This window comes from Oryx dammah, unplaced genomic scaffold, assembly GCF_014754425.2.
Source record: "Oryx dammah isolate SB20612 unplaced genomic scaffold, SCBI_Odam_1.1 HiC_scaffold_7, whole genome shotgun sequence".
NCBI classification, from domain to species: Eukaryota; Metazoa; Chordata; class Mammalia; order Artiodactyla; family Bovidae; genus Oryx; species Oryx dammah.
In genome coordinates this window covers 6042487-6057407 of record NW_024070191.1, presented here as the reverse complement: position 1 = coordinate 6057407, position 14921 = coordinate 6042487, and the positions used below count along the sequence as shown (strand labels likewise).

At 45.7% G+C, this 14921-nt stretch overlaps 1 protein-coding gene across 1 annotated transcript; it reads left to right on the top strand.

Annotated features, from left to right (window-relative positions):
- The first annotated feature begins 5604 nt into the window (after positions 1-5604).
- Positions 5605-9697, top strand: LOC120865586 (zinc finger protein 596-like). Its single transcript, XM_040242868.1, is given in 4 exon segments — positions 5605-5616; positions 5737-5863; positions 6594-6689; positions 7874-9697. Coding segments are annotated over 4 exon segments (1134 nt in total). The 3' UTR covers positions 8773-9697.
- The last annotated feature ends 5224 nt before the right edge of the window (positions 9698-14921 follow it).

Below are 14921 nucleotides of genomic sequence, written 5' to 3'. Positions count from 1 at the left end.
CCAGATGAGACTGGAATTATTAGGGATGGGCTGATATCTTGGGCCTGCGCCTCCAGGGGGCAGGGGTTCAGGACACAGGATGATTTTAGTGAGATGGCACAGATCTGGGCTCCATCAGAACATGTGCTGTCAGCTATGAGAAGATGGTGGTCCTCCATCCGCCCAGGTGATGGCACACAGCTCTTTAGCCACACTTGACCCAAAATATTTAGAATAAGCAAAGAGGGGTTCAACAGTTTCCTACTTTCAAAACAAAAATAATCATTTAAATAGCCTAGGGAAGAAAGACAACAAAAAATGTGTAATGACAATATATTTTGAAAAATTGAAAAAGTGTGAGATAAGATTTATGTTTTTAAAAACTTATTTGAATTTATACATCATTTCAAGATGTGTGAAATAGAACTCATGACAAATGAAGAATGAGAAAGAATGTACATAGGTTGACATTATATAGATGTTAGATGCATACAGCATCCTGAAGTTCTTTTCACGGAATTCCTAAGCCCTTCATCCTCACTGACGACATTCTGGTCTTATGAAATCCCCGAGCAGAGCTCTATGCTAAGTCTCTGCCTCCTGAGGGAATGGACAAAAGACACGGAAAATGTGTTCTGAAGTCTTTAGTGTGAAATAGCACATTCCCTCCTACCCTAGTCTGGAGTTTCACATTAGTTTCCATCACGGTTTCCTGGAGCCAGAATTTCCCAGATCAAGGCACAGATGGATTTCTTTGTCCCCAAGGCCTGTGTCCATGTACAGCTGACAGGAATCAACTCACTGTGTCCTCACAGGGCCTTTCCTCTCGCTCAGACCCCTGGTGTCTTCTCCTGCTTCTAAGGGCGCAGATGACATCGGATCAGTGTCCCACCAGAAAGCCATCACTTTAATCTAATCCTGGCTCTCATTGCAGGCTCACCAGATAAAGTCACCTTCTGATGCGCTGAGTGTTCCCGCTTCAACATATGAACTTGGTGGGCAAGTTCATTATACATACTTGACAGAAAATATTAAACTACATAATATTTTCAGAAGAAAAATCATCTGTCAAAATCCTCAAGGATCAAAGGTGATTCCACTCCAGGGTACATATCTGAAGAAAAGGAAAGAATGCCAAAAGATATAATGCACTTCCCATATTCGCAGTATTATTACTTGTAACAGCCAAGACAGGGACACAAACTTAGTGTCCATCCACAGATGAATGGATAAAGAAGATGTGGTATATATTAGAATGGAATACTACTTAGCAAAAAAGAAAAGAATGAAATTTGCCATTAGAAACAATAGGGATGAGCCTAGGCATACAGTGCTTAGTGAAATAAGTCAGAGAAAGACAAATACTGTATGCTATCACATACATGTTAATCTAAAAAAAAAAAAAGAAATAACAGAACAGAAACAGATTCACAGGTATACAAACTAGTGGTTACCATTGGGAGGGGGAGGTGGGAGGGGCAAGTTAGGGGTTAAGGATTAAGAGATACAAACTGCCATATGTAAAATAAATATACTACAAGGATATATGGTACAACACAGGGAATACATACAATATTTTATAATAATTTCAAGAGGAGTATAATCTATAAAAAATACTGTATCAATAAGTTGTATATCTGAAACAAATATAATATTGTTCATCAACTATACTTTAAAAATTAAATGAAAATAAAATAAAGTATATACGTTTTGAGTCAAAACATACATTCTAATGTGCCAGGAGAAAATAGGAAAGAACACAAGTGTAGAAATAAATTCCCAAGCTTAGATGAAAGGCAATTCCTTTCATTATATTGGGGAGATGGCAAAATTAATACATGACCCTACAAGAGTTCTTTAAATCTTGTGGTAGAAAGAGTCCACACTCAAAATTATCTATTTCATTTTGGAAACAGTCTGTACATAATCTGATGAATGTAAAGGAAAAGGATGAGTCCATGGAGACTGAATGGTTATGGCACAAGTTTAAAATATTCTTTTTAAAAATTGAAGTACAGTGGATTTACCTTAATATACTAGTTTCAGGTGAAATATTCTTTAAAGAATATGGGAGATGGAATTGAAATGCACAAGATAATAGGATCACCAGGCATTGTATGAGGTATAAACAAAATGTCCTCAGATACAGTGAAATACTGTGTCCCTCGGTTAAATTTTTTCCACTTGGCAACCAGGAATTTTAAGCTTAAAGAGCCATCTCCACATCCATAAGATTTCCACTGCATAAATGGAAATAAAATTACTTATAATAGTTTGACAGGTAGGAACACTTGAATGGATTTTCCTACTAACCAAGAAGCAAAGTATAAAGTTGTCTTCCCGTTTTCTTTGCAGTTAATAGATTCTTTTTTTTTTGAGAGCAAACATTTTATTACTGATTTCTTGTAAATTACACATGGCTGTGTTTTAATGGATTTTCCTTCTAAGCCTCAATCTCACAACATGAGTAGTTATACAGATTTTTATTATGATCTTGAATATTGACTTTTAATTATGCACTGGTTAACAAAACAAATAAGGCTGTCATTTCCATCAAGGAGCGTTAAAGATGGAGGGTATCTTTTGACATCCCTCCTGCTTTCCCATCCCAATACTGTTTTTTTCAATATAAATTTATTTATTTTAATTGGAAGCTAATTACTTTACGATACTGTACTGGTTTTGCCTTAATAGAGTCTTAACCTGTTCTTGAAGGTACTGTGTTGTCAGTACTCTGCAGGCCAGCAATAGATTCTATGTTGTCACCTCATTACTTATATTTCAAATGTTCATAGTTCTTCATCTTGCATTTTATTTTTAATTCCAAATTTCTCCCAGGGAACCCCAGCTTCATTTCCACAGAATCCCAGTGTGTCTGATGCCTTGTTATTTGAAGACAGTACAGAGAATGAACTCAAAAGTATTTATGAATGAAGAAGAGAATGATGGATCTTCTCACTGTCCCTGGACAATGTCATTACATCTTTGCTCTCCAACACTGGGTGTGGGTTACAATTTCAATTAATCTGGAAAATCCAGACTTTCAAATCGGACGGGGCGTGGCTCACAGACTGAAACCCTATTAAGCTCAGGATCTTGATAGGGTGGATCAGGTTGGGTTATAAACTGCTATTCGGGTTTAAAAGGAAGTCAAACAGACAGAGGGAGAGAGGCATTTGTTCAGAGAAGAAGCTGGACTGTTTAGGAGGTTGGAGGAAGAGGAACCAGATGCTTGCTATGGAATCCTCAGAATCCACTTGGCTTGACCCGCTGCTCCAATTTAGAATTTTGGAGAGTGCTCCAAACTGTGAGATAGGAGTGTGCTTCCTTCCTTCAATGTTATGTCTTATCTGTCTCTAGACACATGTCATGGTCTCTGAATCACACTGCGTCAACATTTTCTCTGCCACTCTCATTCCAACCTTTGATTGTTCACATCCCTTTTTTCAGCTCCAACATTTCTGTCTTGAATCTATTTATTCGCCTAACCTAAGATCCTAATCTTGTGCTTTCAAACACACTACCATGTGGCTTGAACATTTAAACTAATCCAATTAAATAGCTAAATTTCAGCCATTGGTACTGCCAGCCAGACTTCATCCCACGTGTGTGACACTTTCTGTATCACACGATGCAGATACAGAGTATGTCCTTTGTCTTGAAAAGTTTTATTGGTCATTGAGCTATATCTGATGTTTTTGTTTCTAAATATTTAGATAATTATCTTCTAAGTATTTCATTTTCTGCTTCTCTGAATTAATTTCCTTTAATGGATTTCATCAGGTGATTTTCCTCCCTTTATTTCTTAGGTGTCTTGAGATCTATTTTTATGTTGAAATAATTATCTCAAGATGGAATAAATCACTTGAAATACTTATTTTAATTCTTTCAAAAAATTAATATATATTAACCTCCTTTGATTCTTAGGACATCTAAGCTGGACATAGCCAAAGTTGCCTAGGTTCCATCTTCTTTCTATTGTAGGCAGCCTGTTACATATGCCTGGGGTTTCCCTGGATATCATAGTAATTTACCTATTCCTATTATCAGTAGAAATAGGAATACCTATTATCAGTAGATGGAGAAGGAAATGGCAACCCACTCCAGTGTTCTTGCCTGGAGAATCCCAGGGATGGGGGGAGCTTGGTTGGCTGCCGTTCATGGGGTCGCACAGAGTCGGACACGACTGAAGCGACTTAGCAGCAGCAGCAGCAGCAGTAGAAGAAATATTCTAAGAGTGAAAAAGAACACTTCACTTCACTTTGGAAATTGTCTGAAGTCAAATCCAAACCAAAGGCAATCCACAGCAAGTCTTGATTGGTTTTCCTAGACAGCCCCTCCCAGCTTGGGTTTCCCCAGGTGCTCTGTATAATCTAATCACTAATCCAATCACTTTTCTTGAGTGGATTTCGGGGTTTGTGCTTTGTCCTGGACACTAGATTCCTCTCCACAGTGAGCAGAGGCACGGATCCAGAATTCATTTCTGATAGGAACTGACACCTAGGCTTTCACTTTGGTTTTGAAGGGACCCGAGAGAAGATTGAGAGCAAATAGCTCCAGGGAGACTTCTGTTTCAAGATAGAGGGGATGTGGTGAAGGGATTGGCTTTGGATATATGGAGATGTTCCCCCCAAACTAAGCGATACATACAAAGAGAGAAGTAACAGGAGTTTCTTCTGATTATTGTTGTTAGAAGTCACATTACAGGTAAAACCTATTGATCTTTGTTAGGCTAAAGGTATTTGATCACAAGACACAGACTGAGAAAAATTAAATGAGAGCTGCTCCTTCCTCTAGTGTAACCCTGTCAGATATTAAAGATTTTGGAACCTCTGGGTGTCCATCGTAAATTGGTAAGTAAAGCAATTTCCTTCTAAACCTCCACATTTCTGACCATCCTTGACCAGGAGGATTGAGAGAGTCTAGGACAGTAAACTGTGACTCCTGGACTCTGGCTACTTTCTGGTGCAGGGGATGTTAAGGACAGGGTTGGCAGGGTGGGTGCTATGGTTCCTCCAAATGGAATAAGTCCCCAATCTAACTCCATCCTAAAAGAAGTCCTAGGGTAATTGATATCCACATCCATGGAGGACAGAACTAACCTCAGGGTTGAGGGAGAGCTGGAAGGCAGTGTGTTTCCAGAGGACTGCCAGGGCTGTTGGAGAAGCACTGTGAGTGTATAAGGCAGGAGATGATCTGGGGGCTTCCAGAGCGTTTACCTACAGCAGTAAACCATCTACTCTGGCGAGAGTCCGGGTCCCCAAGGGCTGGAATCAGGGAGGACACTGAGCGATTCTGGGTGCCACGGGCTGATGAACACAAAGTCAGTGCTTAGCACGTTCTTATTTGCAGACTCTGACTTTCTGTGTTAGCAACCGCAGCTCTACCTCTTCACATGGGATCTGGGAGAGAAGAAGCTGCATAGTATTCCCTGGACACACCACTGGTTTCCGAGTGCTGGGCTGAGGCTACACCCAGGTGAAGGTTGGGGGCTTGAATTCAGGTGGGTCTGGAAGCACAGGACTGGAGTCTCGTGGCTTCTCCATCCTCAGGTTGGCCTGCCTAGTGCTTGATCAGCTGTACGTGAGATCCCGAGAAAGGCTCCTGGTGACTGAGCTGTTGAGCATGGAGCCCCTGGTGAGTAGTGATGCTTCTTCCTGAAGCTGCACCCAGTCTCCATGCTTCCTCAGCTCAGCCGCCCACTCTGGACAGCGGGAGGGCTGCTCTGTCTAAACCAGAATATCCCTGTTGTTTTAGGAATCGGTGACGTTTGAAGATGTAGCCGTTGACTTCACCCAGGAAGAGTGGAGCCTGCTAGACAAGTCCTAGAAAAACCTGTTCAGAAATGTGATGCTGGAAACTGTCACCCACCTGGTCTCTGTAGGTGAGTCTGTCAACAGGGATGTGCCTGCACCTGTGTCCATTCTGTTCATTCACTCACTGAACAAGCATTTACAACAGCTACCCTGTGTCCCACTCCAGCTGCTTCCTGATTCTCTGCTAGTCCTCCTAACTACTTAAAGGAAGAAGTTCCTTTTCATGGCACTTTTCATTACCACACTGAAAGGTTATCTTGGCTAGGTTTCATATCTTTATTGATACTTAGTCTCAATGTTCAGAACAGGACTGGGGATTCAATGGACATTTTAATGCATAAATAAAAGGATCAAATATTTTTAAAAATAATTCTTTTGTTCCTGTCACTGCATGAAGGCTTGAGACGAGTACATGTATATGTCATATTCATATGTCTGTATATGACATAATTTTGATTCTTCCTGTAAGGTGAATCACTCTGGATCCTGTTTGACAGAAATATTCAGCCCACTGTAGAGTCTTTTGATCTTTCCCATTTGGAAAAGATTCTGTGGCCTCTCTCTGAACTGGTGCACAGGCATCAGCCCTTAGACAGCCTCACTGTTCTTGCTGCTGCTCTGGGTTTCTTCCTGGTCTGCTCAAGGACCTTCACTGTTCTTTCTGGTAAAGATGTTGCTGCCTGCACAGACCTTCAATTACCTCTTTATTTTCCTCAGTACCTTACCTGTTTTGAGCACAGCAAAGAGTAATTAGCCTGAACTCCAAATCCACAGCTTTTTTTTTTTTTAATCAAACAGGCTATCAGATCAGCAAATCAGATGTGATTTTCCAACTGGAACAAGGGAAAGAGTTGTGGACGGAAGCAGCAGGAGGCCTCCAAGGTCAGAGTCCAGGTGAGCATCCTTGGAGATACCAAATGAAAGTGAAGTGAGGGACATGCCCTAAAATGGAAGTGAGGACAGCAGACATATCCCTCCTATTGTTATCCTCCTGGGCATATATCACCGCAATTCATATTACTTCCTTCCAGCCACTTTCTCTTCTTTCAGGGAAAAAGTGCTGTGGACTTTCTGAATTTAAAACTTCTACATAGTGATTCTTGTCCTGATCCTCCCAGGTAATGTTTTTTCCATCATTTGTTGACCCGGTGTCTCTTCACCACATAACATTTCTATATTTAATCCTGGTTTTCTTCTAACAGACAACGACTCTAATATATATATATATATTTTTTTTTTGATGTGGACCATTTTAAAGTCTTTATTGCATTTGTTAGTATATTTCTCCAGTTTTATGATTTGCTTTTTCAGTCACAGGACATGTGGGATCTCAGCTCCCCTATCAGGGATCAAGTCCACACTCCCTGTACTGGAAGGTGAAATCTTAACCACTGCACCACCAGGGAAGCTCCTAGACGATTACCTTTAAAGTATTTCTACTACCTCAGTATTTCTTTGTTATACACAGTTTCTCCATCTAAGTACCAATTTTTGAAACATAGGCATATGGACCTTGGTATTTATCTATGTTTTTATTTCTCTAATGCCATTCTAAAATCTCTGTATTTTTTTCCATTTCTGTAGGCAGTGAAAGTCTCTTTAGACAACAGGAAATGATATTAATGCAAAGTGTCTACTGGAAGCACACATCCCCAACCAGGACAATGGTAAGTTTCATGGGTGAGAAGTCCAGGCATCAGCTGAATGACCTAGAGATGAGATAAGTTGGTAACTGAGCACAATTTCCTGTACATAAGTTGAAATTGAGCTTTTTCTAGGCAAATTTTTAGATATATGAAGCTTAATAAGATAGTATGAGCTCAGAACCATAATATAAGAAAAAAAAGTTACAGAAACATTGCTCATCTTATAGTCTTTAAAACACAATAAAATCTTCAAAATTAATCTGATATCTGGGGTCAGGAAACTATAAAAGAGAATGTTTGTGCCTGCAAGGGAGTAACACAACATGTGTTTGCAACCAACACTGAAGACGCTTTACCAGGAGACTATTATCGGCTGATGCTCTAGGGTGAATACGTAGACAATGAGTGTCTACCTGGACATGGACAAACCAGTAACAGCCTCATGTCTCCTCCCCTCAAAGCAGGTTTCTCACCCACAAGGGGATCCTGCTGGATGCGCTGATTTGAGAGATGAAGTTACTCCTATATCTTCACTTCAATATTCAATAGTTCCCTTCAGAAGCAAACATAATGTCAGCAAACAGCATGGAAAATCACTTCATCAAGGGTCATCCCTCAACAGACAGGGTCACCTTCCCACTAAACGTAAATCATGTGAATGTGCTCTGTGTGGGGAAGTTTTTAATAGATGCTCTAGCCTTAGCAGGCATAAGATGATTCACACTGGAGAGAAACCATTCAAATGTCAACTGTGTGAGAAAGTCTTCAATCAAAGATTCTCCCTGAAGGTACATGAGAAAACTCACACAGGAGAGAAGCCCTACGAACGTCATCAGTGTGGAAACGCCTTTAGTAGATGCGCTAGCCTCAGGAGACACAGCATGACTCACACTGGAGAGAAACCATTCAAATGTCATCTGTGTGGGAAAGTCTTCAATCAAAATTCCTCCTTGAAACAACACGAGAGAACTCACACAGGAGAGAAGAGATATGAATGTCATCAGTGCGGCAAAGCCTTTCTTCAAAGCTCTGGCCTTAGTTCGCATAAGAAAGTCCACACTGGAGAGAAGCCACATGTATGTCTTGAGTGTGGGAAGGCCTTTACTCATAGTTCGGGGCTTCATGCGCACAAAAGAATCCACATTAGAGAGAAACCATACGTATGCTCTGTGTGTAGGAAGGCCTTCAGTAAATATGCTAAGCTGAGGGAACATGAGAGAACCCACAGTGGAGAGAAGCCCTGTGAATGTCAGCTCTGTGGAGGACACTTCACTCGTGCCTCTTCCCTTAGACGACACAAGGGAACCCAGCACAGGAGAGAAAACCAGTAGGACCCTCAGTAGACATTCTGACCTGAGGTGACATAATCAATATGGAGGTTCCTTCAGGCATTGCGCTGTGCAGTCCAGGCAGGCACTGCCAGTGGATTTGGATCCACACGTGTGCTATCTCTGTGACTAAGCCTTTAGTCATTAGCCTGACCTCGTGTAACTTAACAGAACTCACTCTACAAACACAATATGGGTGTTTCCAGCAACAGCCCCCAACTCTAAAGACCTTAGAGGACGTGAGCAGAGGATAAGCAACCCCTTCTACTTCTTCGATAATTATTGATCAATGTGAACCAACTCCACGGAGAGAACCACCAAGACCGTAATAACTGTTCACGACCTTTCACTTGAGGTGCACAAGAAAGCTTGAGAAAAAAATAAACACAAGAACAAAGATGAAGACTCTCGAAAGATACCAAAGGAGGTTGAGCAACACCAAGCATACTTTTAAATAATTCATCCTAGAGAAGTTATTTCATGGAAATGTATGAGAAATTCTTTCTCCATAGAGCAACCCCTCCAGTTCACACACGCTCAGTCTATAGATCACACTCTCAGGGTCACGGCAGAAGGGAAGACTTCAGGGATCACTTTCATTTCTCAGTCCACATTGAATTCTCACACTGAGGATGCAGCAGTCCTAAAATCAAAAGTGAATCTACAGCTAGATTTCATATCAGAAAAAGAAAAAAAAAAAGATACTGCGTGGGAAGGGGAATCCTAAAAGAATCCTATAAAGAATCCTAAACTGCCTAAAAGAATCAGGCAGTTTGTGACTGAGGGAAATACCTCTTCATGAAAATGTGGTATCAAATGGAGAGTGAAGTGACCCAGCAACATGGAATGTAGGGTTTTGTAAAATTAAAGTTTATCCGAGATAGTCATAGTTGAAAATATTCAAACAATAAAGTCTGTGGCTAAAGGAGCTTAGTGTTGCTGTCTGGTTTCTTTGGGCCCCTGTAAACACAGGGATGGGCTTCCCAGGTGGCACTAGTGGTAAAGAACCCGGCTGCCAATGCAGGTAGATGTAAGAGACACAGGTTCGATCCCTGGGTCAGGAAGATCCCCTGGAGGAGGGCATCACAACCCACTCCAGTATTCTTGCCTGAAGAATCCCCATGGACAGAGGAATCTGGGGGGCTACAGGCCACAGGGTTGCAGAGTCGGACATCCCTGAAGAGACTTAGCACAGGGTGCAGGTCTGCACTCTGGCAAAGTGGGCAGAGACTCAGCCCCACTCTGAGTCCTCCTTTCTCCACTGTTCTTTCCTCACAACTCGGATCCACTCATTCCAACATCCTCCCCCCCCCCCCCCCCGCATCTACCCCTTCAGGCCCTGGGGGTAACACAGCTCTGATCTTCAGCTTCACTGGCCAGGTTTCCCAGAATGTCACGACCTGCTCAGGCAAGGTCCTGGGGGAGGCTCAGAGACATCTGGTCCTACATTATTTGAGGCCCTTCAACCTATGTCTGCAGAGAGAAACCACTTGGGGCTCAAGAGACGGACGTCTCTGCCCTCCCAGACCTCAGAAATCTCTGTTATTCTGTACCAAAGCCTCAGAACTATGCCAAGTGGATGGAGGGTTCCTTCCACTGATCATACTAACTTACTCAGCTGATTCCTGAATTATGCACACAGTTGTCTCACTAAACAGGATAAGCTCATGGAGTAAATCTGCAGGAATATAAAATGTGTAAAGCTACCAGCCATCACACAAGCAGGTTTTTAAAATAATTAGTGCAATGTACTTTTCCTCCCTCAAAAAATGCTGTCACAAAGCAGATCTCCCCACTCTGTCTGAAGGACTTGGAAAGTTATCCTTTGACACACATCCATATCCTCTTCCTCACAAAGACCCTCCCATAGCTTCAGGGCCCAAGACATCCACTGTAGCTCCTGTTCAAACTGCTGCCGTCCCAGGAGTAAGGCCCTCCTCCAAACCTTTAATCATTGGATTCTTTTTTAACATATGAAAGTAGGATACATATTTATGCCTCCAATAATACTTAGGAATTCGGGGAAACATTCTTTTTTTCCAAAACTTGAAACACTGAGGAAAGTATGGAATACCACAATGATTCCTTTCCTCCCAATTCCAAATTCTGTAAGTAACTTCAATTTTCTATCTCTTTTCTAGAGGAGGAGAGTCCTGCTCCCAATGTGTACACATTATGACATAGTCCTTTTGGACATGTTTCCTTTTGGACAACCAGGAAAAGGAGGTTTTGGGGACTGGAAGCCAATAAAAGGAGAGATAGTAGTCAGCCAAAGGGAGTGGGCCTTTTAACATGGCGGTTTTGGTGAAAATGAAGCCGAACATACGACAACCCAGATCTTAGACCTGCTCCCTTGCATTGATATAGAGGGAAAGTGAAAGCGAAGGTCACTTAGTCCTGTCCAACTCTTGTGACCCCATGGACCAAAGAGTCTATGGAGTTCTCCAGACCAGAATACTGGAGTAGGTAGCCTTTCCCTTCTCCAGGGGATCTTCCCAACCCAGGGATTGAACCCAGGTCTCCCACATTGCAGGCGATTCTTTACCAGCTGAGCCACAAGGGATGCCCTGAGGGAAGCGTTGCCAAAGGTTTACAAAGGGTTTGAACATCTGTATCACAGAACTGAGACTCTGAAATGGGGATAGACCTAGAAGATCAGAATTCTGATGAGAAATCCAGAAATGCATTGAAAAGTGAGTGGAAAACTAGGAGGGAAGCCTCTTGGGATAAATACACACTGCTGTCCAGTTGCTAAGTCATGTCCAACTGTTTGCACCCTCCTGGACTGTACCCCACCAGGCTCCTCTGTCCTTGGGGATTTTCAGGCAAGAATACTGGAGTGGGTTGCCATTTCTTTCTCCAGGAGCTCTTCCACACCCGGGACTGAATCAGAGTCTCCTGTGTCTCCTGCACTGCAAGCATATTCTTTACCACTGAGCCATCAGGGAAGCCAAATGCATTACCTTCAATGAAATAAAGCATTTTTTTTTTTTTTAAAGAACTGCATCCAAACCGTAAGGAAGAATCAAAGATGTCTGACTCTGCAGTTTTATTTTGGTAAATGAAAAAATGTTTTGTAGCTTCACTTGATTTAGAGGGTCACCTGGGTCACCCCCCTCAATTTTTTCCCTTCAAAATATAAGTTCTTCAGCTGGGGCATTTTCTACTGTAGGGCTTTTGTAGGGAAGGAGCGGGTACTCTATCTCATTAAACCAGTGGGTCAGCATAGCAAGGTCCTTTGAAGTGGGAAATCCTTGTCTTAAGGAGGCACGTGGAAAACTCTCCCAAATAAAAAAGAGGAATGTGTGTGTGTGTGTGTCCATGTGTGTGTGTGTGTCTGTTACTCACTCAGTCGTGTCCGACTCTTTGCGACCGAATGGACTGTAGCCTGCAGGCTCCTCTTTCCATGGGATTCTCCAGGCAAGAATACTGGAATGGGTTGCCGTTTCCTTCTCTAGGGGATCTTCCTGACCTAGGAATCAAACCTGGGTCTCCCACACTGCAGGCAGATTCTTTACCATCTGAGCTACTAGGGAAGCCCAAAAAGGAGGACTAGTTTGGCTGCCTACTTTGAAAGTTAAACGGCCCACCTGCATCATCAGCATCACCATGCCTAAATATCACTTCTTCCTTAAACTACAGCTAGTTAGATAGACAGATAAGACACACACAGAGATAGATAGATGTAGTGGTTCAGACGGTAAAGCGTCTGTCTACAACGTGGGAGACCCGGGTTCGATCCCTGGGTTGGGAAGATCCCCTGGAGAAGGAAATGGCAATCCACTCCAGGACTATTGCCTGGAAACTCCCATGGACAGAGGAGCCTGGTAGGCTACAGTCCATGGAGTTGCAAAGAGTCGGACACGACTGAGCGACTTCACTTTACTTCACTTGGTGAGACAGGCCTGGGACTGAGACACTTTGCTGCAGTGCTGGAATGCTTGCACCCTACAAAATACAAAGAAACTGTAGGAGACTAAAAATAACTGTGTGCATGTGCGGTTGGGGCGAATTCTTCACCCCAAAAGACACACAAAGACAAAAACAAACTCAGCGGTCATTTCTGGAGAGCCAGGAGCAAAAACTGAGTGTAAGAACAAAAGTAGGGTACTGAGCACCCTCTGCACTCAACACCACAAAAAGGCGGGCAAACCACCTAAGCCACCCCTCCAGCCTGACCCCACCCCAACCCTCACCCCAAATAAGGAAGAAGCCAGGAGCCCCAGTGAAGCCTTGCCTGAATCTCTCCTCTGCCCTCTACTCAATTTCTGCAGATTGCGGAAGGCCAAGACTGGTCGTACCACGTGGGGGAAGGTGTTTCCAAAGAGCAGTTTTACTTCTTGCACGTGGGAATCTTGATTAACCGTCAAGTCCGTGTGGGGAGAAAAAAAAATTGTGCGGACAGAGATCATGATGGATTTAAGAGTGAGAAACGGGGAAGATGCATGCCAGCTTTCATGCCCTCCAGGGTTTCGAAAAGACTCCTTAACGGTTCCAAGTCAGCTCCTCCCACAGACGCCCGTGTGCTCTCAGACTAGTGGTTCACCAGACTGCCGCTCAGCGGCTCGAGGCGGGGGCAGGTTTCCGCGGCCCTAACACTCACCGAGTCCTGTCCCAGGGCCGGTCACAGGGCTGGGGGTCCGCCGCTGCGCACATCCAGAGGCCGGGTGTAATCCGTGCTTTACCTGACTTAGCAACCAGACCACTCAAGCTGCCTGTCTTCCCTCCCTCCGCCCCGTCTAGTTACCCGGGAAAAACCCGAGAGAAACCCGGGAAAAAACGTTGAGCCGAAGAGCCCAGCCCAAATGCAACCTGCAGTGGGGTCTCCGGCCGGAAACCTCCCCGTCCCGGGTCGGCCAGAGGGGAAGGGGCGGGGGCGCAGGAGGCGGGCGGGCGGCGCGGAGGATGCACGCGGGGGTTCTGGGCCTGTCTGCCCTGCTGCTGGCGGCCGAGCAGAGCGCGCGTGAGTGCGGGGCAGGCCACGCTCGCCCCTCCGACCCACCCTGACGCCCGGGAACCCTCACCCCCGCCCCGCCACGGAGGCAGCCTGCACCCCAGCACTGCGCGCCAGTGCTAGCCCTGGGCACGCCGCACCCCCGCCCAGCCCCTCGGGGATCCCCGCGAACGCGTGACCCTCCCGGGGAGGCGTAAATCCCCCGGAGGATGCATGGACCCCCGCCCCGCTGCACGCACGGTCCTCCGGGTGCCTGAGACCCCTCCCCTGCGGATGCACAATCCTCTCCCCGACCCCCAGCCCCAGCCCTCGTGCCCAGCGGACGGGCGATCCTCGCCGGGAGTCTGGGAATTTCTGACCCGCCCCCGCGCCTCCCTCCAGAAGGCCTCTCGGTGCTGCGGGGCCCGGGCGCTGCACGCGGGCCTGGCGCGCCCTGCTCGTCCCTGCCCGCTCCCTCGCCCGCCTGGGGTCCGGGCGGCGCGGGGAGCCGTTTGGGGCCGGGTTGGGGTGGGACCGAGCTCGACGTCCGCGGAGCTCTGGAGGACAGTTCACCTCCTGCCCGGAGGCGGCCAGCTGGGGACCCCCAGGCAGAGTGCTGAGCGCGGTCCCGCAGCCGCGGCGGAGCGAGCGCGGGGAGCGGTTTCGCGCCTTTCCAGTTTGAACGCGTAACTCCTTCAGTGCCGGCGCCGAGGCCGCCGGCGCCCAGGCCTCCGCCGCTCTCTGCCCCGCTCCCTGCAGCTCTTCTTCCTCCGCGGAGTCCCCCCGGATGGCGGGTGCGGAGTGGATTTGATGGGGCTCCAGCTTCGAGACCCCCAGGGTTCCTCGCCCCTCCCCAGCTCGCACCATGTTTGAGTGCCGGCGCTGAACTTGACCCCTGGGAGTGAGTTGCCCGCCACCCCCCACCCCGTCCCCCAACCTAGTGTTAGTGGGGCCGTTATGAACTGCGGTCCGTGCAGTTCCCCTGAGGTTTCTAAGGTGCACAGAGGAGGCGCCAGGCTGAGATCTGCACCTAAACTCCCGCCCGGGGCCAGCGCCCCCTATGAGACAGGACCCCAGTCCCAGCACCCACTCCAGGGGGTCCCGCAGACCAGCCTCCTCCTTCCCTCCCAGCCAGGCCTTGGGCATTCCTCAGGTTGGGGAGGCTGTGACTCCACCTGACGCTTTTTGCCTGGGGGACCCTGGTTTGCTGTGTGTGCCG